Below are 25,683 nucleotides of genomic sequence, written 5' to 3'. Positions count from 1 at the left end.
AGACAACAAAACAAAACACGTAGATGGGTGTCAAAACTGTCGGAACAGATAGAATTATAACTATATGCACATCATTAACAAAATAAATAGAATAGTCAGTATGTACAAGTAAAATAAATAGAGTAGTAAATCTGTACAAATATATACAAGTGCTGTGGGGAGGGTAAGGAGGTAGGGCGGGGGGATGGGGAGGAGGAGAGGAAAAAGGGGGCTGAGTGTGGGAAGGCCTCCAGGAGGAGGTGAGCTCTCAGTAGGGCTTTGAAGGGAGGAAGAGAGCTAGCTTGGTGGATGTGTGGAGGGAGGACATTCCAGGCCTTCCAGTTATGTAAGGGACAGCACTGAGTAGGTTTGGTATTTGGTGTGATGATGACGATGATGGTATTTGTTAAGTGCTTACGCTGTGCCAAGCAGCGTGGCGCAGTGGAAAAGAGCACGGGCTTTGGAGTCAGAGGTCGTGGGTTCAAATCCCCGCTCCAGTTGCCGGCTGTGTGACTTTGGGCAAGTCACTTCATCATCATCATCAATCGTATTTATTGAGCGTTTACTGTGTGCAATAAGACTTCTAGACTGTGAGCCCGCTGTTGGGTAGGGACCGTCTCTATACGTTGCCAACTTGTACTTCCCAAGCGCTTAGTCCAGTGCTCGGCACACAGTAAGTGCTCAATAAATACGATTGACTGACTGACTGCAGAGCACTGGACTAAGCGCTTGGGAAGTCCAAGACTTCACTTCCCTGTGCCTCAGTTCCCTCATCTGTAAAGTGGGGGTGAAGACTGTGAGCCCCCCGTGGGACAACCTGATCACCTTGTAACCTCCCCAGCGCTTAGAACAGTGCTTCGCACGTAGTAAACGCTTAATAAATGCCCCCCAAAAAGCGCACTGTTTCGAGCGCTGGCCTCCTTGTGGGGCTTGAAATGGAGATCTAAAGCCAGCAGGAGGCGCTAGAGCTCCAGTCTAGACGAGGCCCATCCCTAGTCTGGTTCCCAGGGCTGCTGCCTCCTCCTCCTCCTCCTCCTCCTCCTCCCTCATCAATCGTATTTATCATCATCATCATCATCAATCGTATTTATTGAGCGCTTCCTATGTGCAGAGCACTGTACTAAGCGCTTGGGAAGTACAAATTGGCAACATATAGAGACAGTCCCTACCCAACAGTGGGTGAATTGAGCGCTGACTGTGTGCAGAGCACTGTACTAAGCGCTTGAATAATAATAATAATAATAATAATAATAGCATTTATTAAGCGCTTACTGTGTGCAAAGCACTGTTCTAAGCGCTGGGGAATTTACAAGGTGATCAGGTTGTCCCACGTGGGGCTCACAGTCTTCATCCCCATTTGACAGAGGAGGGAACCGAGGCCCAGAGAAATGAAGTGACTTGCCCAAAGTCACACAGCTGACCAGTGGCAGAGCCGGGATTTGAACCCATGACCTCTGACTTCAAAGCCCGGGCTCTTTCCGCTGAGCCACGCTGCCCCTCCCTGCTGCCCTGGATCCCTGCTGCTGCAGCTGGAAAAGACAGACCACCCCCTGCCACCCGCCATCCATCTCCCGCTCTGCCCCCTTCCTTCCATCCTTCTCTCTAGAAACACATCGAGAAGCAGCGTGGCTCACTGGAAAGAGCCTGGGCTTTGGAGTCAGAGGTCATGGGTTCAAATCCCGGCTCCACCGCCTGTCAGCTGTGTGACTTGGGGCAAGTCACTTCACTGGGCCTCAATTCCCTCATTTGTAAAATGGGGATTGACTGTGAGCCCCTCATGGGACAACCTGATCACCTTGTAACCTTCCCAGCACTTAGAACGGTGCTTTGCACATAGTAAGTGCTTAATAAATGCCATTATTATTATTATTATTATCAATCCAGTGGGCGGCTACAGCAATTGTTGGGGGCCCTTCCTACCAGAGGCAGGGGACTGGTTGACATGACATTTGGGAGGGAGAGGGTCACTCTGGGGCCAGGAGTCGGGCGCTGTAGCACGGGCACTCCTGGAAAATCAAGTCTGTAAAATCCCTCTCTTCTCTCCCCCTCCCCGTCCCACTATACAACCTTTCCTGGAATTGCCAACTTGTACTTCCCAAGCGCTTAGTACAGTGCTCTGCACACAGTAAGTGCTCAATAAATACGGTTGATTGATTGATTGATTGCCTGAATGTTCCCGTTGTCCCCAAAATCTTTCAGTGCTGAATCCCCGGACAGAGTCAGTCCAGGTCGGGTGTGTGTGCGTGTGTGTATCTGTTTCTGGGGGTCTGTCCTTTTTTTATGGTGTTTGTTTATCACTTACTATGTACCAGGCACTGTATTAAGTAGTGGAGTAGGAACAAGTTACTCAGGTTGGACCCAATTCCTATCCTACATAATAGTAATAATGATGGCATTTTATTAAGCACTTATCAATCAATCAATCAGTCAATCAATCGTATTTATTGAGCACTTACTGTGGGCAGAGCACTGTACTAAGCACTTGGGAAGTACAAGTTGGCAACATATAGAGACAGTCCCTACCCAACAGTGGGCTCACAGTCTAAAAGGGGGAGACAGAGAACAAAACCAAACATACTAACAAAATAAAATAAATAGAATAGATATGTACAAGTAAAATAAATAAAGAGTAATAAATATGTACAAACATATATACAGGTGCTGTGGGGAAGGGAAGGAGGTAAGATGGGGGGATGGAGAGGGGGACTGTTCTAAGCGCTGGGGAGGTTACAAGGTGATCAGGTTGTCCCACCGGAGGCTCACAGTCTTAGACCCCATTTTACAGGTGAAGGAACTGAGGCCCAGAGAAGTGAAGTGACTTGCCCAAAGTCACACAGCTGACAATTGGCAGAGCCGGGATTCGAACCCATGATCTCTGACTCCAAAGCCCGTGCTCTTTCCGCTGAGCCACGCTGCTTCTCTCTTAACCCTCATTTTACAGATGAGGTTACTGAGGCCCAGAGGAGTGAAGTGATTTGCCCAAGGTCGCACAGCAGACTGGTGGCAGAGCTGGGATTAGAACCCAGGTCCGGGCTCACTGTTCATTATGCCTCACTGCTTCTCTGTCTAGCCCCCACCAAGGGAGAAGCAGCACATTTTTCTAAGCTGGGATGGTTTCATGCACGGAAGAGGGAGGGGGGCTACAAGCACATTACTGCCTTGGAGATTAGAACCCATGACCTTCTGGCTTCCAAGCCCGTGCTCTATGCCACTAAGCCATACTGCTTCCCTGAAAATTAAAGAATATAAGTCGCATATCTGAAACCTACAGAAACACAACACACATGCAAAGAACACACGGTGGAAAGAGCCCGGGCTTTGGAGTCAGAAGTCATGGGTTCAAATTCATTCATTCATTCATTCAATCGCATTTATTGAGCGCTTACTGTGTGCACAGCACTGTACTAAGCGCTTGGGAAGTACAAATCGGCAACATATAGAGACGTTCCCTACCCAACAACGGGCTCACAGTCTAGAAGGGGGAGACAGACAACAAAACATAGTAACAAAATAAAATAAATAGAATAGTAAACATGTACAAGAGTACGTACATATGTGTACTCACAAATCCCAGCTTCCCCACAGCATTTATATCCAGATCCATGATTTATTTTAATGTCCGTCTCCCCCTCTAGACCGTAAGCTTGTCGTGGACAGAGAACATGTCTACCAACCATATTATAACCTCCCAAGCGCTTAGTCCAGTGCTCTGCCCACAGTAAGCACTCAATAAATACCACTGATTGATTGTTTAGAAGGCACTGACCTGCTATAAGGAACTATCTGAAATCAGGAAGAGGCTGTTCACCCTAAATTGGACAGGTTTTTCACTTGAGTTGCAAAATCCCAATCATAGTACAACAAGCTTCTATTTTTGCAGCTACTTCTTACCAAGATTTGAAATCGTATTCCAGCTCTTCAGTGATAATGTGACGCTTCTTCACAGTCTTCTAGACTGTGAGCCCATTGTTGGGTAGGGACTGTCTCTATATGTTGCCAATTTGTACATCCCAAGCGCTTAGTCCAGTGCTCTGCACACAGTAAGCGCTCAATAAATACGATTGATGATGATGATGTCGCTGTGCTGGATGATTCCACTGTATCAGTTCCCATGTAAACGGGCCACTACACTCGATCCGTTGAGTCACCACCTTAACTGATACAGCCGTGGGTCTGTAGTGTTCCCCCCCGGCCCTCCCGGACAGCTGCATCCGCGTTGCTTCCCTAATAAATCGACTTATTAAACGTAGCTTTTGCCTGCCTTGCGTCATTGGCACCTTCACAAACCGTATGACGGGTGTTTACATCTGGTATTGCTGTGAATACGTCTTTGCTGTGTGACTTAACTGGGAGAGGAGGCAATGGCGTCACCTCAGGCCTCGCCGCCCCCACTGTGGCCCCCGTTAATACACGCAAATTCGTGAAGTGTTCCCTAGTTTTCTGATGAGCTTAGTACAGTGCTTCAAGCGCTTAGTACAGTGCCAAGCGCTTAGTACAGTGCTCTGCACGCAGTAAGCGCTCAATCAATACGATTGATTGATGAGCTTGCCCATCCGCCAAGCTAGCTCTCTTCCTCCCTTCAAGGCCCTACTGAGAGCTCACCTCCTCCAGGAGGCCTTCCCAGACTGAGCCCCTTCCTTCCTCTCCCCCTCGTCCCCCTCTCCATCCCCCCATCTTACCTCCTTCCCTTCCCCACTGCACCTGTATATATGTCTATATGTTTGTACATATTTATTACTCTATTTATTTATTTATTTTACTTGTACCTATCTATTCTATTTATTTTATTTTGTCAGTATGTTTGGTTTTGTTCTCTGTCTCCCCCTTTTAGACTGTGAGCCCACTGTTGGGTAGGGACCGTCTCTATATGTTGCCAACTTGGACTTCCCAAGCGCTTAGTACAGTGCTCTGCACACAGTAAGCGCTCAATAAATACGATTGATGATGATGATGATGACTTTGGACAAGTCATTTCACTTCTCTGAGCCTCAGCTCCCTCATCTGCAAAGTGGGGGTTCAATACCTGTTGTCCCCCCTACTTAGAACCTGAGTCCCAAGTGGAACCTGATGATCTCACCTCTACCAGTAAGTGCCCAAGACGTATTTCAGTTACCTCAGCTGTAAAATGGGGTTTGAGACCGTGAGCCCCACATTTGGCAACGTACCCCAGCACTTAGAACAGTGCTTGGCACATAATAAGTGCTTAACAAATACCATCGTCATTATAATTATTGTTATTACGCCCACATGCACATCCACACCCAGAGTTATGTCCACAAGGAAGTGACGGCTCTGAGGAGATTTCTCACAAATCCACCAATTCTTGTAAATCAGGTGACTGGCAGCCGTCCAAGTTTCCAGAAACTGAAAGCTCGCCAGGAAACAGTGGTTTTGAATACAGAAAGGTTGCTTGTTTTTTTGTGTTACTTACATTGTTCAACACCCCAGTCGATAGAGGAGTTCCTCATCTCTCCCAAAAGACATCAATTAACCCTCTACCTCTGGTCCACAGGATGAACCTGTGGAGGTCCAGTGGTCAGAGACCCTTCTTTCTCTGGCGGTCCCCTCTGAGGTGTTTTACCTCTCGGTGTGCTGGATTTCCGCAGAACAAGAAAACCAGTGAGGCAGTCAGTCCTCCTCCTCCCTTCAAAGCCCTCCTGAGAGCTCACCTCCTCCAGGAGGCCTTCCCACGCTGAGTTCTTGGCACATAGCAAGCGCTTAACAAATACCATTATTATTATTATTACTTAACTTCTCTGTGCCTCAGTGACCTCATCTATAAAATGGGGATGAAGACTGCTAGCCCCCCGTGGGACAACCTGCTCACCTTGTAACCTCTCCAGCTCTTAGAATAGTGCTTTGCACATAGTAAGCGCTTAACAAATACCATTATTATTATTATTATTGAGTGCTTACTGTGTGCAGAGTATTGTACTAAGTGCCTGGGAGAGTACGATATAACAGTATAACGGACACACTCCTTCCCCCCAAGTACAACTGAGCGTGCTACTTGAAGGGAACACATCGCTTACCCTCCCCCTTTTGTTCATCCGGTCTGTCTTGCCAGGGAGTGTGAACATTGCCTCCTTAATAAATTGACTTATTAAGCGTAGCTTTTGCGTGCCTTACATCACTGGCACCTTCACGAACCGAATGATGGGCGCTTACGTCTGGTATCACTGAAATACATCTTGGGCACTTGCAGGTAGAGATAAGATTAACCTCCTCACTGTGCCTCGTTCTCACCTCCCCCGGCCCACATCCTCCCCCTGGCCCGGAATGCCCGCCCTCCCCACATCCGTCAAGCTAGCTCTCTTCCTCCCTTCAAAGCCCTACTGAGAGCTCACCTCCTCCAGGAGGCCTTCCCACACTGAGCCTCCTCCTTCCTCTCCTCCTCATCCCCCCACCTTACCTCCTTTCCCTCCCCACAGCACCTGTATATATGTTTGTACATATTTATTACTCTATTTTACTTGTACATATTTATTCTATTTATTTTGTTAATATGTTTTGTTTCGTTGTCTGTCTCCCCCTTCTAGACTGTGAGCCCACTGCTGGTTAAGGACCGTCTCTATACGTTGCCAACTTGTACTTCCCAAGCGCTTCGTACAGTGCTCTGCACACGGTAAGCGCTCAATAAATACAATTGAATGAATCAGGTTCCACTTGGGGCTCGCGTTCTAAGTAAGAAGGACAACAGGTATTGAATCCTCACTTTGCAGATGAGCGAGCTGAGGCTCAGAGAAGTGAAGTGACTTCTACTTAATGGCATTTGTTGAGTGCTTACAATGCGTCAAGCACTGTTCCAAGGGCTGGGGTAGATACAGATTCATCAGGTCAGACACAGTCCCTGTCCCTCACTGTGGGCAGGGACTGTGTCTTTTTGTTGATCTATCGTCCTCTCCGAAGAGCTTAATACAGTGTTCCGAACATAGTAAGCGCTCAATAAATGCTGCTGACTGACCGACGTGGGACTCAGAGTCTGAGGTCACACAGCAGGTACGTGGCAGAGCCGGGATTAGAAGCCAGGTCCTCTGATTTCCAGTCCTGCGCTCTTCCCCACCTTCCCTAAGTCCTTCTTATCATATCATCAATCGTATTTATTGAGCGCTTACTGTGTGCAGAGCACTGTACTAAGCGCTTGGGAAGTACAAATTGGCAACATATAGAGACGGTCCCTGCCCAACAGTGGGCTCACAGTCTAAAAGGGGGAGACAGAGAACAAAACCAAACATACTAACAAAATAAAATAAATAGAATAGATATGTACAAGTAAAATAAATAAATAAATAAATAGAGTAATAAATATGTACAGACATATATACATATCTTTCTTAGCCCTCCAACGTCTGCAGCTCCAACTGCCCCCGCCCAAATCGTGCCCTCTCTGACCTGACCGGGGCTCTGGGCACTTGTTGAATTTGAACTATTCTTCGCACCTGTTTGGGGTTTTGTTTTTTTTTTGTTTTTTGGAGGGATATTTGTTAAGCACTACAGACACTATAGTAAGTGCTGGGGTAGATATAAGGTAGTCAGGTTGGACACAGTCCATGTTCCACATGGAGCTCACAGTTTTTTAATGCCCATTTTACAGATGAGATAACTGAAGCCCGGAGAAGTGAAATGACTTACCCAAGGTCACAAGGTAGGAAAGTGGCAGAGCCAGGATTAGAAGCCAAGTCCCTCAGGCTTCAGGCCCATGCTCTATCCTCTAGGCCTCGGTGCTTCTCTCTCATGTTGCTCTGTCTGATGAATATGACAGTCCCAGCTCACGGACACTCAGTATATCAATCATATTTATTGAGTGCTTACTGTGTGCAGAGCAATGTACTAAGCACTTGAGAGAGGACCCTGTAACAGAGTTGGTAAGGCTGTTCCCTGCCCACACCTTATCAAAACACTTGCCCCCTCCCTTCCTTCCCCCCCACCCCCAACTGCCATCTTCAACTGTTTGCTCTCCGATGGCTTTTTCCCCACTGCTTCCAAACTTTCCCAAGTCTTCCCTATCCTAAAAAAAGCTTCCCTTGACGTCCCGGCTCCCTCCAGTTACCGCCCCATCTCCCTCCTACCATTCGAGAAGCAGCGTGGCTCAGTGGAAAAAGCCCGGGCTTTGGAGGCACAGGTCATGGGTTCAAATTCCGGCTCCGCCAATTGTCAGCTGTGTGATTTTGGGCAAGTCACTTAACTTCTCTGTGCCTCCATTACCTCATCTGGAAAATGGGGACGAAGGCTGTGAGCCCCCCGTGGGACAACCTGATCATCTTGTAACCTCCGCAGCGTTTAGAACAGTGCTTTGCACATAGTAAGCGCTTAATAAATGCCATCATTATTATTATTACTATTCCTCGCTAAGCACTAGGGTTGATCCAAGCTAATCAGGTTGGTCACAGACCCTGTCCCACTTGGGGCTCACAGTCTTCATCCCCACTTTATAGATGAGGTACCTGAGGCCCAGAGAAATGAAGTGACTTGCCCAAGGTCGCACAGCAGATGTGTGGCGGAGCCGGAATTAGAACCCGGGTCCTTCTGATTCTGTCCTTCTGATTCCCAGACCCACTTTCTAACCTCTAGTCCACGCTGCTTCCCACCTTGTGTTTTGGTGGTAGCTCACCCAGACTAGAAGGAGGGAAAGAGGCAGAGCGGGGCGGTCGATGATGGTTGGTGTCTGTCCTTCCAGCAGCCGCAGTAGCAGCTGCAGCAGCAGGGATCCAGGGCAGCAGGGAAGGGGACGGCCCCGAGAGCTAAATAGACGGCTGGGGACCCGGAGCTCTGGCACCCACTGTTGGCTCAGTGGAAAGAGCACGGGCTTTGGAGTCAGAGGTCATGCGTTCAAATCCCGGCTCCTCCGTCAGCTGTGTGACTCTGGGCAAGTCACTTAACTTCTCTGTGCCTTAGTTACCTCATCTGTAAAATGAGGATTGACTGTGAGCCCTCCGTGAGACAAACTGATCACTCTGTAGCCTCCCCAATGCTTAGAACAGTGCTTTGCACATAGTAAGTGCTTAATAAATGCCATCATTATTATTATTATTATTACCTTCATTTCAAGGATGAGCAGGCTGGAGTGGGCGAGGGAAGGGCCTCTGAGCCCCAGGCCCCGGGATCCAGAAGCACACCTGCAGGCCCACCTGGTCCTCATAAGACAATTCGCCTTGCCCTTTACACACGCACGACTCACAGGCCCTCTCCTGACACATTCGCTTAGAACAGTGCTTGGCACATAGTAAGCGCTTAATAAATGCCATTTTAAAAAAAAGTACAATGTGGGAAACTGAGCCACGTGAAAAATGGAGATGGAGAGCCAGCTTGGGAACCAGAGCTCCTAGTCTAGTTAGTTCCCGGGGCTGCCTCCTCCTCCTCCCTGCTGCCCTGGATCCCCGCTGCTGCAGCTGCTGAAAAAGACTATCAGCCTCCTGCTCTGCCTCCTTCTCCCCTTCCCTTCCGCACCATGGCTCAGTGGGAAGAGCCCAGGCTTGGGATCTAGAGGTCGTGGGTTCTAATCACGGCCCTGTCACTTGTCAGCTGTGTGACCTGGGGCAAGTCACTTAACTTCTCTGGGCCTCAGTGACCTCATCTGTAAAATGGAGATGAAGACTGTGAGCCCTACGGGGGACAACCTGATTAACTTGTACCTACCCCAGCGCTTAGAACAGTGTTTGGCACATAGTAAGCGCTTAACATATACCGACGTTATTATTACTATTATTATTCAGAAAACCATCTAGTCCAGTGGGAGGCTACAGCCAAAACACAGGTTGGAGGCCCACCCAGCTAGAGGCAGGGGCCTGGACTGGATGTCACTTGAGAGGCAGGGATCACTCTGGGAGCAGGGGCGGAGCTCTGTGGTGCGGAGAGTCCTGGAAAATCAAGACAGTCATCGCCTCTCCTTTTCCCTAGACTGTAAGCTCATTGTGAGCAGGGAATTTGTCTGTTTATTGTTGTAATGTACTCTCCCCAGCTCTTAGTAGAGCACTCTGCAGCCAGTAAGTGCTCACTAAATGTGACTAACTGATGAAGCATGATGTCACAGGCGCTTCTGTAGGCCCAGTCTCTGCTCTCCAATCTTGCTCACCCCCTGGGCAGTGCAGGCTTCTCCGAAGGCCTGTGAGGTAGCCCACCGTCCCCTCCCAGCACCGTTCCTCTCTCTGTCTCCCCCAGACCCTCCTGCTGCTTCAGGGCCAGTCCCTCGCTCCAACTCCCATCATCCGTCCTGAGAACACGGGATTTTTCATCTTTGTGAAAAGAAAGTTCTCCCTTCAGGGAAGCGTGGGGCTGCCGGCATACGACATCGAGGACCACACTCTAGCCATCGTGGTCTCCGACCCCTTCAACTCCCTCTTCAAAGTGGAGTTTGCTGTGGATCTCTCCGGCAACTGCGAGGCGACTCAAACCTTGGGGCCCTATTCGATGTCGTCTGCAACCAGAAGGAGAGGATGTGGCTGAAGGTGGCCAAAGAGAAGCTCTGTGCATAATAATGATGGCATTTACGTGCTTACTATGTGCAAAACACTGTTCTAAGCACCGGGGAGGATACAAGGTGATCAGGTTGTCCCATGTGGGGCTCACAATCTTGATCCCCATTTTACAGATGAGGTAACTGAGGCACAGAGAAGTTAAGTGACTTGCCCAAAGTCACACAGCTGACAAGTGGTGAGCCAGGATTTGAACCCATGACCTCTGACTCCAAAGCCCAGGCTCTTTCCACTGAGCCATGCTGCTTCTCCTGTGCATGCCAGTGTCCCCTGGTCCTGGAGGAGGATGGGCTCCAGATCACCGCCACCATGTCAACCAACGCCAAGGCCATCATCAACTTCACTCTGCTGCCCAGATCATTTTTCTACAAAGCTGTTCAGGACATATCACCCTACTCCTCAAAAGATTCCAGTGGTCGCATCCACCTCTGTATCAACCAAAGACTCCTTATACTTCATCATCATCATCATCAATCACATTTATTGAGCGCTTACTATGTGCAGAGCACTGTACTAAGCACTTGGGAAGTACAAATTATACTTGCCTTTAAAGTACTCCATCACTTTGTCCCCTCCTGCCTCACCTCCCTTCTCTCCTTCTACAACCCAGCCCTCACACTTCATTCATCTTGTGCTAACCTTCTCATTGTGCCATAGATAATCCAGGCAGTACAGTGAAGTATGGACTGGAGTGGGAAGAGGCAGGAGGTTGGGAGATCAGAAAGGAGGCTTATGCACTAATCTAGGTGGGATAGGATGAGTGACTGTACTAGTCTGGATGGAGAGGAAAGGGAAGATATTAGTGATGTCGTGAAGGTGAGATCAACAGGATTTGGTGACAGATTGGATTTGTGGGTTGAATGAGAGAGCCAAGTCAAGGATAACGCCAAGGTTACAGGCTTGTGAGAAGGGAAGGATGATGGTGCCATCTCTGGTGATGGGAAAATCTGGGGGAAAACAGGATTTGGATGGGAAGATAAGAAGCTCTGTTTTGGACATGTCAAGTTTGAGGTGACATCCAAGTACTAATACTAATAATGGCATTTATAAAGCACTTACTATGTGCAAAGCACTGTTCTAAGTGTTGGGGAGATTACAAGGTGATCAGGTTGTCCCACGGGGGGCTCACAGTCTTAATCCCCATTTTACAGATGAGGTAACTGAGGCACAGAGAAGCTAAGTGACTTGCCCAAAGTCACACAGCTGACAATTGGCGGAGCCGGGGTTTGAACTCATGACCTCTGACTCCAAAGCCCGTGCTCTTTCCACTGAGCCACGCTGCTTCTCTGTAGAGAAGCCAGTAGAGACATCTTGAAGGCAGGAGGAGATGCGAGCCTGGAAAGAGGGAGAGAGATCAGGGAAGGAGATGGAGGTTTGGTTATCATCCGCATAGAGATGGCCGTTGAAGCTGTGAGAGTGAATGAGTTCCTCGAGGGAAAGAGTGTAGATGTAGAGTAGAAGGGGACCGAGAACTGAACCTTGAGGGACCCCCACAGTTAGGGGATGGGAGGGAGAGGAGGAGCTTGCGAAGGAGACTGAGAATGCATGGCCAGAGAGATAAGAGGAGAACCAGGAGAGGATAGAGTCAGTGAAGCCAAGGTAGGATAGCGTATCCAGGAGAAGGGGGTGGTCCACAGTGTTGAAGGCAGCTGAGAGATCGAGGAGGATGAGGATGTTGTGGGAGCCGTTGGATTTGTCAAGAAGGAGGTCAGTGGTGACCTTTGAGAGGGCGGAGTGAAGCAAAGGGGATGGAAGCCAGATTGGAGGGGATCCAGGAGAGATTTAGAGGAGAGGAATTTGAGACAGCGGGTGTAGACGACTCGCTCAAGGAGTTTGGAGAGGAAAGGTAGGAGGGAAATGGGGAGATAACTGGAGGAAATTGTGGGTCAAGGGAAGGTTTTTGTTTTTTAAGATGAGGATACGTGAGCATGTTTGAAGACTGTGGGAAAGAAGCCATTAAAGAGTGAACAGTTGAAGATGGCTGCTAAGGAGGGAAGGAGGGAAGGGGCAAGAGTTTCTATAAGGTGTTAAGGAAAGAGGTCTGATGCACATGTGGAGGGGGTAGCATTTGAGAGGAGGCAAGAGATCTCCTCTGGAGATAGCTGTTGGGAAGGATGGGAAAGTTGAAGAGGGGGCAGGGAGGAGGGGAGATAGAGGAGAGGGAGGAGTGATTTTAGGGAGCTCACACCTGATGGTGCTAAATTTCTTAATAAAGTAAATGGCCACATCATTATGGGCAAGGGATGGGGGAGACGGGGGGACAGGGGCCTGAGGAGGGAGTTCAAAGTCCTGGAACAACTGGCGAGGGTGATGGGCATGGGGGTCAATAGGGGAAGAGAAACAGTTTTGCTGGGCAGAGGAGAGGACAGAGTTAAAGTAAGAAAGCACTCCACAGAAACTGTCCTCTCAAAAGTCACCAACGATCTCCTTGCCAAATTCAACTGCTCCTACTCCATCCTAATCCTCCTCAACTTTTCAGCTGCTTTCAACACTGCGGACCACTTCCCTGCTCCTAAAAAACTGTCCAACCTCAGCTTCACTGACAGTGTCCTCTCCTGGTTCTCCTCTTATCTCTGTGGCTGTTCATTCTCAGTCTCCTTTGCGGGCTCCTCCTCTACCTCCCACCCACAACTGTGGGGGTCCCTTAAGGTACAGTTCTAGGTCCCTTTCTATTCTCCATCGAAACGCACTCCCTAGGAGAACTCATTCGCTCACATGGCTTCAAATTCAACCTAGTTCTGCATCTCCAGCCCTGTTCTCTCTCCCTCTCTGCAGTCTTACGTCTCCTCTTGCCTTTAACACGTCTTTACATGAATGTCCTCCCATCACCTCGAGCTTAACACATCCAAAACAGAGCACCTTATCTTCTCGTGCAAACCCTGTCATCCCCCTGACTTTCCCATCACTGTAGAAGGAACCACCATCCTTCCCGTCTCACGTGCCTGTAACCTTGATGTCATCCTTGACTCTCTCTCTCTCATTCAACCCACATATTCAATCCATCTCTAAATCCTGGCAGTCCCACCTTCACAACATCGCTAAAATCTGCCCTTCCTTCTGCATCCAAACTGCTACCATGTTAATAAAATCACTCATTCTATCCCCCCTGGATTACTGCATCAGCCTCCTTGCTGACCTCCCAGCCTCCTGTCTCTCCCCACTCCAGTCCATACTTTTCACTCATTCATTCAATTGTATTTATTGAGCACTTACTATGTGCAGAGCACTGTACTAAGCACTTGGAAAGTACAACTTGGCAACAAATAGAGACAATCCCAACCCAACGGGCTCACAGTCTAGAAGGGGAAGACAGGCAACAAAACAAAATGAAGCAAGCGGATAGGCATCAATAACATCAGTGAAAATAAATAGAAGCATAGATATACGCACATCGTTAATAAAATAAATAGAATAAGAAATACGTCCATATATACACAAGTGCTGTGGGGCGGAGAAGGGGATAGAGCAGAGGGAGGGAGTAGGAGCGATGGAGAAGGAGGGAGGAGCAGAGGAAAAGGGGGGCTCAGTCTGGAAAGGCCTCCTGGAGGAGGTGAGCTCTCAATAGGGCTTTAAAGAGGGGAAGTGTGCTAGTTGGGCAGATGTGAGGAAGGAGGGCATTCCAGGCCAGAGGTAGGATGTGGGCCAGGGGTCAATGGTGGGACAGGTGAGAACAAGCCCCAGTGAGGAGGTTAGCGGCGGCAGAGGAGCGGAGTGTGCGGGCTGGGCTGGAGAAGGACAGAAGGGAGGTGAGGTTTTTGAGGAGGGGGATGAAATGCCCAGAGCGTTTCTGTAAATACTTCACTTGTCTCCCCAGATCATTTTTCTACACAGACGTTCAGGCCATGTTTCTCCACTCTTCAAGAAACCCCAGTGATCACCCATCCACCTCCGTATCAAACAAAAACTCCTCACCATTGGCTTTAAAGCACTCCACCACCTTGCCCCCTCCTACCTCACTTCATTACTCTCCTACAACCCAGCCCGCACATCCCGCTCTTCTAATGCCAACTTTCTCACTGTGCCTCAGCTTCACCTATCTTGCCACCAACCCCTAGTTCATGTCCTGCTTCTGGCCTGAAATGATCTCCTTCCTCAAATCCCACAGACGGTTACTCTCCCTACCTTCAAAGCTTTACTGAAGGCACATCTCCTCAGTGTAGCCTTCCCAGACTAAGCCCCTCCTTTTCTCTCTCCCAGTCCCTTCTGTGTCACCCTGACTTGCTCCCTTTGTTCTTCCCCTTCCCAAACCCACAGCACTTATCCAGTGTAGCTTAGCCCGGGTTTGGGAGTCAGAGGACATGGTTCTAATTCCAGCTCTGCCACTTGTCTGCTGTATGACCTTGGGCAAGCCACTTCACTTCTCTGGGCCTCAGTTACCTCATTTACAAAATGGGGATTAAGACTGTGAGCCCTATATGGGACAACCTGATTACCTTATATCTCCCCCAGCGCTTGGAACAGTGCTTGGCACATAGTAAGTGCTTAACAAACACCATAAATGCCTGCTTATTTGTTTTGATGTCTGTCTCCCCCCTTCTAGACTGTGAGCCCATTGTGGGCAGGGATTCGCTCCTTGTTGCTGAATCGTATTTTCCAAGTGCTTTGTACAGTGCTCTGCACACAGTAAGTGCTCAATAAACACGATGGAATAAATGAATGAATGAATATCTGTAATTAATTTATTTGTATTGATGTCTGTCTCGCCTCTTCTAGACTGTAAACTCATTGTGGGCAGAGAATGTGTCTGTTTATTGTTACAGTATACTCTCCCAAGCACTTATTACAGTGCTCTGTACACAGTAAGCGCTCAATAAATACGATTTATTGAATGAATGAATGAATGAATGAATAACAGTTGATAATATTATTATCCCAATGGCCCTCTCCTCTGGCTCCTCAACCCTGGGGGCCAGTGAGGGCCTCTCCAGACCAGGGAATTTCTCTCCTGGACCTGCTCCTGGGACTCAGAAACCAGGAAATGAAAGTGGGGGAGGAGGAAAGGGAGGGGGAGGGGAGGAAAGAAGAGGGAAGGAAAGAAGGGAGGAGAGAAGAGAGGAGGCTTTTGGCTCCTCCCCCCAGCCCTGCAGGTATTAAGGGACTGTGGAGGAGGTCCATCCTCTCAGTCTCTCACGGAGCCCTCTTCCACCTGCCCCACATGGCTGGTGGGCCCACGGGGAGAAGCAAACATGGCGCAGAGCTTTGAACACCTGATCCAACAGGTGAATTCCGGGCGATGTGTGGGGATCGAGGTCACCAACCACACGAACATCGAGTTTCACTCTGTCAGGTGAGGACGCTCCCCTGGGCTTCTCCAGTCAATCCTAGAACTGGACCCCTCCACCCTCCCATCCCCGAGGAGGGTCATGGGTGGCCCTGGTCACCTCCCAGATGAATCCTCCTCTAGGGCTGCCCCCCGGGGGGAGAGGCCCCCATTACAGCATGAAAGATAGAGTAGGACCAAAGGAAGAACTTCCAGACCTGGGGGAGATGAGCTGGGGGGAGGGGGAGGTCGCCTGAGGTCTTAAAAGGAGAGCCCAGAGTTAGTTAAGTCGGTCAGACACACTCAGAGGTGCACACACTAATACATACTCGACACTCTGGTTGCCCTGCGGTTGGTTCTTAGAAGCCTCCGTTCTCTGAGTTCTCTCGGTCTCTGAGCCAATGTGGCGGACAGCTGGGGCCTTGCACTCTCCGAAATGTTTTCTTCCTTGAAGCTCTGGTTAGGAGCGATGTCACAGGCATTGCTGTAGGTCAGAACTCCGCTCCCCATTATTTCTCCACCGGTGCAGGCTTCTCCATAAGCCTCTGAGGTAGCCCCACCATTCCTCTATCTGCTTTCCCCAGAACCTACTGCTTTGCTGGCCACACCCTCACCCCACCTCCTCCCATCATCCCTCCTGCTGCCAAGGGGAACCTTCTGGGGAAACATGGGGGGTTGGTGTACAAGATAAGGACCACACTCTGGCCATCATGTTTTCCAACACCTTTGACCTCTACGAAGTGGAGTTCACTATGGCCCGCTCCAGCAGCAAAGAGGAGACCTGGGGAGAAAAAGCCCTTTTCAAGCAAATCTACAGTGGGACGGAGAAGATGTGACTGAAGGTGGCCACCACGGAGAGGCTCTGGGAATGCCGGTGTCCCCTGGTCATGAAAGGAGTGGGGCCCCTGGTCATCGCCAACGTGTCCAGCAATGCCAAGGCCATCATCGAGGTCTATGTAGAGTGGGATGACAATCAAGTTTCTCAGAAGGCTGAAACGGGCCTGAGCTACCCCCTTCCCCACCGGTTGTCATGGGGTGTGCCGGCATCTCCCTGCTCCCCAGCCTGATCTCTTGGCCAAATGCCCTGCCCTCAGTGAGTTGCCTGGCTCCCAGCCACAGCTCAGCTCATCAGATGCCAAACCCCCGGAGGACAGCGTCGCCAGCGTAGCCCTGGGCTCGTCTAGGCTTCCTGTCTCTGGTCGGCCCCGGACGGAGTCCTCTTGCAGGCCCAAAGGTCTGAGTCCTTGAGCCTGGGGCAGACCCTGGGGGCTCTGCGGCCTCTGCAGGTGCCCCTGGATGCCACTTCTGCTCCAACGGAATGGGAAACAGGCCCTGCCCAAGATAGCGGGGAAGGGGTGGGCACGGCGTGAGGTCTCATCAGGGATGAGATGATTTTCATTCATTCAATCGTGCTTGGGAAGTACATGTTGGGAACATATAGAGACGGTCCCTACCAAACAATGGGCTCACAGTCTAGGAGGGGGAGACACAACAAAACAAAACATGTGAACAGACATCATCAGAATAAATAGAAGTAAAGCTAGATGCACATCATTAACAAAACAAAATAAATAGAATAGTAAATATGTACAAGTAAAATAAATAGAGTCATAAATCTGTAGAAACATATATACAGGTGCTGTGGGGAGGGGAAGGAGGGAGGGTGGGGGGGATGGGGAGGGGGAGAGGAAGGAGAGGGCTGAGTGTGGGAAGGCCTCCTGGAGGAGGTGAGCTCTCAGTAGGACTTTGAAGGGAGGAAGAGAGCGAGCTTGGCGGATGTGCGGAGGATGATGTCACTGGGGTCCTGGGGAGGACAAGTCTCTTTAGAGAAGCAGCATGGCATAGTGGATAATAATAATAATAATAATGGTGTTTGTTATGAACTAACTATGTGCCAAGCACTGTTCTAAGCACTGGGATAGATACAAGGTAACCAGGTTGTCCCACGTGGGGCTCACAGTCTTCATCCCCATTTTCCAGATGAGGTAACTGAGGCCCAGAGAAGTGAAGTGACTCACCCAAAGTCACACAGGAGACAAGCGGCAGAGCCGGGATTAGAACCCTTGTCCTCGGACGCCCAAGCCTGGGCTCCTTCCACTAAGCCACGCTGCTTCTGGATAGACCTCAGGCCTGAGAGTCAGAAGGTTATGGGTTCTAATCTGAGCTCCACCACTTGTCTGCTGTGCGACCGTGGGCAAGTCACTTCATCTCTCATCCGTAAAGTGGGGATTGAGACGGTGAGCCCCATGTGGGACAAGGACTGTGTCCAACCTGATTTGCTTGGATCCACCCCAGTGCTTAGTACAGTGCCTGGCACATAGTAAGCACTTAACTTCCCAAGCGCTTAGTGCAGTGCTCTGCACCCAGCAAGCACTCAATAAATGATTGAATGAATGAATGAACAAATACCAAAATTATTGTTCTCTCCATTCCTTTCCTGCATTTCCAGGGAAGCGCAAGTGCTCAGTACAGTGTTCTGCACACAGTAAACACTCAATAAATGTGATTGAATGAATGAATGAACAAATACCAAAATTATTGTTCTCCCCGTTCCTTCCCTGCGTTTCCAGGGAAGCACAAGTGCTTAGTACGGTGCTCTGCACACAGTAAGCGCTCAGTAAATGCCACTGATTGATTGCTCTGGAGGTCAATGGGAAGGTGCCCAAATAGTCTCCAGGATGGTTCCGCTCATATCCTCTTTGTCTGTGTCCCCCCAGGACCTACTGCTACAGCGGTCATACTCACCTCCCCCCAAGCCCCATCATCCGGCCGGGATCCAAGGAGCACTGCATCTTCGTGAAAACCGCCTACACCGCCCGGGGGAGTGTGGGGCTACTGGTCTACAAGATCGGGGAAGACCTTAACCTGGCCATCCTGTTCTCCAACCCCTTCAACTACAACTTCTACTACGTGGAGTTTGCTTTGGCCCTTTTCGAGAAGGATATGGAGAACAAGGAGCTGGACGTCCTGTTCGATTACATCTACAATGAGAAGAAGCAGGGCTCCATCAAGATGGCCAAGAGTCAGCTGACCTATAGCCAGGAGTCCCTGGTCCTGAGGGCGAAGGGGGTCCGCGTCTTGGGCACCATGTCCAATGATTGCAAGGCCGTGATCAAGGTACATGTGGATCTCATGAATTAAACGGTCTGTATCTGACCAGACCATCCCGAGCCCCACTGATCCCCCTAGGCTGCGACAGGACAGTGGTCCTCTCTTCAATCCCTTCGGCTACTCTTGCTCCTGCTCCCTCTTCATAATGAAAATGATGATAATAATAATAATAATTGAGGTGTTTCTTAAGAGCTTACTATCTGCTGCTTCTCCTGGCTATTGAGACCCCCACAATGTCCGGTCATGCAGACCGTCCTTTGTGCTACTGCGTCTCCCCCACGCAGCTATGCTTGGGTCTCCCTGCCCTGATTGGGGTGTGACTGTTCAGACGCCACCATGACTGTACCATCGTCGGTCTTTTGTGTTCCCTGAGGGCCTCCCGGGAAGCTGCGTCTGCGTCCCCCTGTGCTGACCGGGGTGGGAGTATTACTTCTCTATTAAATCTACTTATGAAACTTCACCTTTGCATCCCTTTCATCATTGGTAACTTTGCAAAGCCTATCTTTGCACTGACAGATGCGCAGGTGGAGGGAGTAGATTTTGAGAGAAGACAGGACATCTCCTCTAGAGATACTGCTGGGAAAAATGGGTGAGTTGAAATAGGGGAGATTTTAGGGAGATCTCTGCACCACACTTTCACTTGGATTTGGTCCCTTTATTCACCCCTCCCTCGGTATTGTTAGGCCCTTACTATGTGCCAGGCACTGTACTAACTGTTGGGGTGGCATTGAGTGCACGAGAAACGGTTCACACTAATACCAGATGTAAGCACACAGGATAAGGTTTGTGACGGTATCCAAGATCGTGTGTGTGAGTCCCATGTGGGAAACCGCCTGTATCCAACCCGGTTCGCTTGTATCCCCCTGTAAGAGGAATACTGTGGAAGAATAACGATGAGGGCTCTTACCCAATCTAGTGCATGAGGCCCAAATGAACACATCACGTATCCCCCAGTGCCAACCTGAGAACTGTGGGCCCTTTGATTCAGATTCCTGGGAGGGGGAAGGCCCCGGATAAAGGATAACCCCATCCCTGCACCAGGCGCAGAATGGCCCAACTCCAGGAACGTCATCCTCATCTTCTACAGCAAGGACGAACACAAACGTCTGGACTGTGGGGAAAATGCCGGCCTTGGTTGGGAGGATACTACCCAATTCATTCAATCGTATTTATTGAACGATTACTGTGTGTAGAGCACTGTACTAAGCACTTCCCAAGGCGTTAACGCACCCATAGCCCTTCTCCCTCTACTGCTGTGAGTCAAACCAGCACAGATTAGAAGAATGGGCTACTTCACCCTTGCTATCGAGACCCCCCGATAGCCAGTCGTGTGGACCATCCTCTGGGTTCTCTGAGGCTCCCGCGTGCAGCTATTCTTGGGTCTCTAGTCAAAGTTCAGGGTGTGAGTATTTCTTCCCTATTAAATCTACTTATTAAACGTGGCTTTTTCTTTTATGGTATTTGTTAACTGCTTCCTATGTGCCAGGCTCTGTTCCAAGTGCTAGGTAATCAGGTTGGACACAGTCCCTGTCCCACATGGAGCTCACAGCTTTAATCCCCATTTTATAAATGAGGGCACTGAGGCACAGAGACGTGAAGTGACTTGCCCAAGGTCGCACAGTGGACAAGTGGCAGAGGGGGAGTTAGAACCCAGGTCCTTCAGACTCCCAGGCCTGTGCTCTATCTGCTAGGCCAGGCTGCTTCTCTGGTGCCTCAGTTTCCTCATCTGTAAAATGGGGATTCAATACTAGTTCTCATTCTTCTTTAGACTGTGAGCCCCAGAGACTGTGTCCAACCTGCTTATCTTCCTCAGCACTTACTCCAGTGCCCGGCCTCTACCAATTGCTGACAAATTCTATTGGTGGTGGTAATAGTCTTAGTAATAATAATAATGATGGCATTTATTAAGCGCTTACTATGTGCAAAGCACTGTTCTAAGCGCTGGGGAGGTTACAAGTTGATCAGGTTTTCCCTCAGGGGGCTCACAGTCTTAATCCCCCTTTAACGAGGAACTGAGGCACAGAGAAGTCGAGTCACTTGCCCAAAGTCACACAGCTGATAATTGGCGGAGCCGGGATTTGAACCCATGACCTCTGACTCCAAAGCCCGTGCTCTTTTCCACTGAGCCACGCTGTTTCTCTAGTAGCAGTAATAGTATTACTAGTAGTACTGGTATTACTAGTAGTAATAGTATTAGTACTAGTGAGAGCTCAGTAAATATGACTGATAATATTATTGTCCCATATGCTCTCTCCCTTGGCTCCTCAATTCCAGTAGCCAGCCAGGGACTCTCCAGACCAGGAAATTTCTCTCCTGGCCCTGCTCCCAGGATGCAGAAACCAGGAAATGATCCGGGAAGAGGACGAAAAGGGCGGGGTTGGGGGGGAAGAGCACCACTCTGAGAAGCAGCGTGGCTCAGTGGAAAGAGCCCGGGCTCTGGAGTCAGAGGTTGTGGGTTCGAATCCCAGCTCCACCACATGTCTGCTGTGTGACCTTGGGCAAGTCACTTACCTTCTTGGAGTCTCAGTTCCCTCATCTGTAAAATGGGGATGAAGACTGTGAGCCCCACGTGGGACAACCTGATCACCTTGTATCCCCCCAGCGCTTAGAACAGTGCTTTGCACATAGTAAGCGCTTAACAAATGCCATTATTATAGGAGAAGCAGCGTGGCTCAATGGCAAGAGCCCGGGCTTTGGAGTCAGAGGTCACGGGTTCAAATCCCAGCTCCGCCAATTTTCAACTGTGTGACTTTGGGCAAGTCACTTCACTTCTCTGGGCCTCAGTTCCCTCATCTGGAAAATGGGGATTAAGATTGTGAGCCCCCCGTGGGACAACCTGATCACCTTGTAACCTCCCCAGCGCTTAGAACAGTGCTTTGCACATAGTAAGTGCTTAATAAATGCTATAAAAAAAAAAAAAGAGAGAGAGGAGGCTTCTTGGCTCCTCCCCTTTAGCCCTGCAGGTTATAACAGGCCAAGTTGGGGGGTCCATTCTCTCAGTCTTTCTCAGAGCCCTGATCCACCTGGCCCAAGCACCCAGTGGGACGGCCAAGGAGAGGCAGACATGGAGCAGACCATCGAACAGCTGGTCCATCAGGTGGATTCCGGGAGATGTGTGGGGATCGAGGTCACCAACGGCATGGTCATGGAGTGTCACTCTGTCAAGTGAGGACACACCCCTGGGCTTCTCTGGTGAACGACGAGGAGGGTTCTTAGGGGTACTTAACCAATCTAGTGCACGAGGCCTGAACGAACACACCCCATACCTCCCGTTGCCAACCCGAGAACCGTGGGCCCCTCGCTTCATATTCCTGGGAGGAGGAAGGCCCCAGATAAAGGATAACCCCATCCCTGTGCCAGGTGCAGAATGGCGTAATTCCAGGAATGTCATCCTTACCTCCTAGAACAAGAACAAACACAAACATCTGGACTCTGGGAAAAATGCCAGACTCGGTTGGGAGGACATGGCCCAAGGCGATAACACGCTCGTATTTTATTCGATCGTATTTTTTGAGCGCTTTCTGCGTGCAAAGCACTGTACTCAAAGCTCATTTCCACCCCCTCTACTGTTGTGTGTGAAGCCAGCACGGCTTAGGAAAATGAGCGACTTCCCCCTTGCTACCGAGACCCCCGATGTCCAGCCGTGTAGACCGTCCTTTGTGCTACAGAGGCTCCCCCATGCAGCTGTGCACCGATCAGGGTGTGACTATTCAGACACCAACCTGGCTGATACCATAGACCGCTGATCTCCCTGCGGTCCTCCCAAGCAGCTGTCCCCCTCTCCCTGCACTGATCAGGGTGTGAGTATTACTTCCCTATTAAATCTACTTATTAAACGTAGCTTTTGTCTGCCTTGCATCCCTGGTACCTTCAGAAACCATATTTTGTGCACCTCCATCTGGCATCAGGGCAAACCATGTCTTGGGCACTCACACCAATCCAACAGTTAGTACAGTGCCTGGCACTTAGAAAGCACTTAACAAGTACCACAATTCTCATTACATGTTCCCTGCCCACGGCGATCTTCCACTCTAAAGGGGGAAACAGACATTGGGATAAATAAATAAATTACGGCTATATACCTAAGTTTTATGGTGCTGAGGGAAAGGGGAGCAAATCCAAGTGCGAGGGCGGCACAGAAGGGGGTGGAAGAAGAGGAAATGAGAGTTTAGTCAGGCAAGGTCTCCTGGAGGAGGTATGCCTTCAGTAAGAAATTGGAGGCGGTCGGACATGAAGAGGGTGGGTGTTCCGTACTAGAGGTAGGACGTGGGCAAGAGGTTCATTCATTTATTCAGTCGTATTTATTCAGCATTCAGTCATTCATTCAATCGTATGTATTGAGCACTTACAGTGTGTAGAGCACTGGACTAGGGAAAGTACAAAGGTTGGCGTTGAGATAGTCGAGATCAAGGTACAGAGAGTAGGTGGGCATTAATAATAAAAATAAGAATAATTAGGGTATTTGTTAAGTGCTTACTATATGCCAGGCATTGTACTAAGCACTGGGGTGGATACAAGCAAGTCAGGTTGGACACAATCTCTGTCCCGCATGTCTCAATCTGCCTTTTACAGATGAGGTAACTGAGGCCCAGAGAAGTGAAGTGATTTGCCCAAGGTCGCACAGCGGACAAGTGGCAGAGGGGGAATTAGAACCCAGGTCCTTCAGACTCCCAGGCCTGTGCTTTATCCACTAGGCCAGGCTGCTTCTCTGGTGCCTCAGTTTCCTCTTCTGTAAAATGGGGGTGCCTGTCTTGTTTAGTTTTGTTGTCTGTCTCCCCCCTTCTAGACTGTGAGCCCGTTGGGTAGGGATTGTCTCTATCTGTTGCCGAATTGTACCCTCCAAGCTCTTAGTACAGTGCTCTGCACACAGGAAGCGCTCAATAAATACGATTGAATGAATAAAATGGGGATTCAGCCTAGTTCATTCATTCAATCGTATTTATTGAGCACTTCCTGTGTGCAGAGCACTGTACTAAGCGCTTGGGACGTACAAGTTGGCAATATATAGAGACGGTCCCTACCCAACAGTGGGCTCACAGTCTGGAAGGGGGAGACAGAGAACAAAACAAAACATATTAACAAAATAAAATAAATAGAGTCACCCAGATGACAAGAGGTGGAGCTGGGATTAGAACCCACGACCTCTGAATCCCAAGCTCGGGCTCTCGCCACTAAGCCACGTTGCTTCTCATAAGCAGATTGTAAGCTCTGCTAGTAAAGATATCTTCTTCCTCTCTTTAAAGCCTTATTGAAAAGCCTTATGAGAAGCAGCGTGGCTCAGCGGAAAAGAGCCCGGGCTTTGGAGTCAGAGGTCATGGGTTCAAATCCCAGCTCTGCCAATTGTCAGCTGTGTGATTTTGGGCAAGTCACTTAACTTCTCTGGGCCTCAGTTCCCTCATCCGTAAAATGGGGATTAAGACTATGAGCCCCCCGAGGGACAACCTGATCACCTTGTAACCTCCCCTGCGCTTAGAACAGTGCTTTGCACATAGATACCTTCCTTCCCGTCTCACAAGCCCGCAACCTCGGTGTCATCCTCGACTCCGCTCTCTCATTCACCCCTCACATCCAAGCCGTCACCAAAACCTGCCGGTCTCAGCTCCGCAACATTGCCAAGATCCGCCCTTTCCTCTCCATCCAAACTGCTACCCTGCTCATTCAAGCTCTCATCCTATCCCGTCTGGACTACTGCACTAGCCTTCTCTCTGATCTCCCATCCTCGTGTCTCTCTCCACTTCAATCCATACTTCATGCTGCTGCCCGGATTATCTTTGTCCAGAAACGCTCTGGACATATTACTCCCCTCCTCAAAAACCTCCAATGGCTACCGATCAATCTGCGCATCAAGCAGAAACTCCTCACCCTGGGCTTCAAGGCTCTCCATCCATCACCTCGCCCCCTCCTACCTCACCTCCCTTCTCTCCTTCTACTGCCCAGCCCGCACCCTCCGCTCCTCCACCACTAATCTCCTCACTGTACCTCGCTCTCGCCTGTCCCGCCATCGACCCCCGGCCCCCGTCCTCCCCCGGGCCTGGAATGCCCTCCCTCTGCCCATCCGCCAAGCTAGCTCTCTTCCTCCCTTCAAGGCCCTGCTGAGAGCTCACCTCCTCCAGGAGGCCTTCCCAGACTGAGCCCCTTCTTTCCTCTCCCCTCGTCCCCCTCTCCATCCCCCCGTCTTACCTCCTTCCCTTCCCCACAGCACCTGTATATATGTATATATGGTTGTACATATTTATTACTCTATTTATTTATTTATTTATTTATTTTACTTGTACATTTCTATCCTACTTATTTTATTTTGTTGGTATGTTTGGTTCTGTTCTCTGTCTCCCCCTTTTAGACTGTGAGCCCACTGTTGGGTAGGGACTGTCTCTATGTGATGCCAATTTGTACTTCCCAAGCGCTTAGTACAGTGCTCTGCACATAGTAAGCGCTCAATAAATACGATTGATTGATTGATTGATTGATTGATAGTAAGCGCTTAATAAATGCCATCATTATTATTGAAGGCACATCTCCTTCAAGAGGCCTTCTCAGGCTAAGCCCCACTTTTCCTCGGCTCCCACTCCCTTCTGCGTCGCCCCGACTGGCTCCCTTTGTTCTTCCCCCTCCCAGCCCCAGAGCACTTACGTACATATCAGTCATTTTATTTATTTTTATTGATGTCTCTCTCCTGCTGATTACCTTGTATCTACCTCAGCACTTAGAACAAACAGTGCTCGGCACATAAGCGTGGCTCAGTGGAAAGATCACCAGCTTGGGAGTCACAGGTGGTGGGTTCTAATCCCGCCTCCGCCATTTGTCAGCTGTGTGACTTTGAGCAAGTCATTTCGTTTCTCTGGGCCTCAGTTCCCTCATCTG

At 49.6% G+C, this 25,683-nt stretch overlaps 1 protein-coding gene across 1 annotated transcript; it reads left to right on the top strand.

The window, feature by feature from the left end:
* The first annotated feature begins 15,637 nt into the window (after window positions 1-15,637).
* LOC119932886 (DELTA-thalatoxin-Avl1a-like) lies at window positions 15,638-18,852 on the top strand. The gene is made up of 2 exons (XM_038752011.1): window positions 15,638-15,738; window positions 18,429-18,852. Exons 1-2 carry the CDS (start codon window positions 15,638-15,640, stop codon window positions 18,850-18,852), a joined length of 525 nt encoding a protein of 174 aa, XP_038607939.1.
* The last annotated feature ends 6,831 nt before the right edge of the window (window positions 18,853-25,683 follow it).

This window comes from Tachyglossus aculeatus, chromosome 10 (genome assembly GCF_015852505.1).
Source record: "Tachyglossus aculeatus isolate mTacAcu1 chromosome 10, mTacAcu1.pri, whole genome shotgun sequence".
NCBI lineage: Eukaryota > Metazoa > Chordata > Mammalia > Monotremata > Tachyglossidae > Tachyglossus > Tachyglossus aculeatus.
Note: the sequence above shows the minus strand (reverse complement) of the source record. Positions and strands in the feature narration are given on the sequence as shown.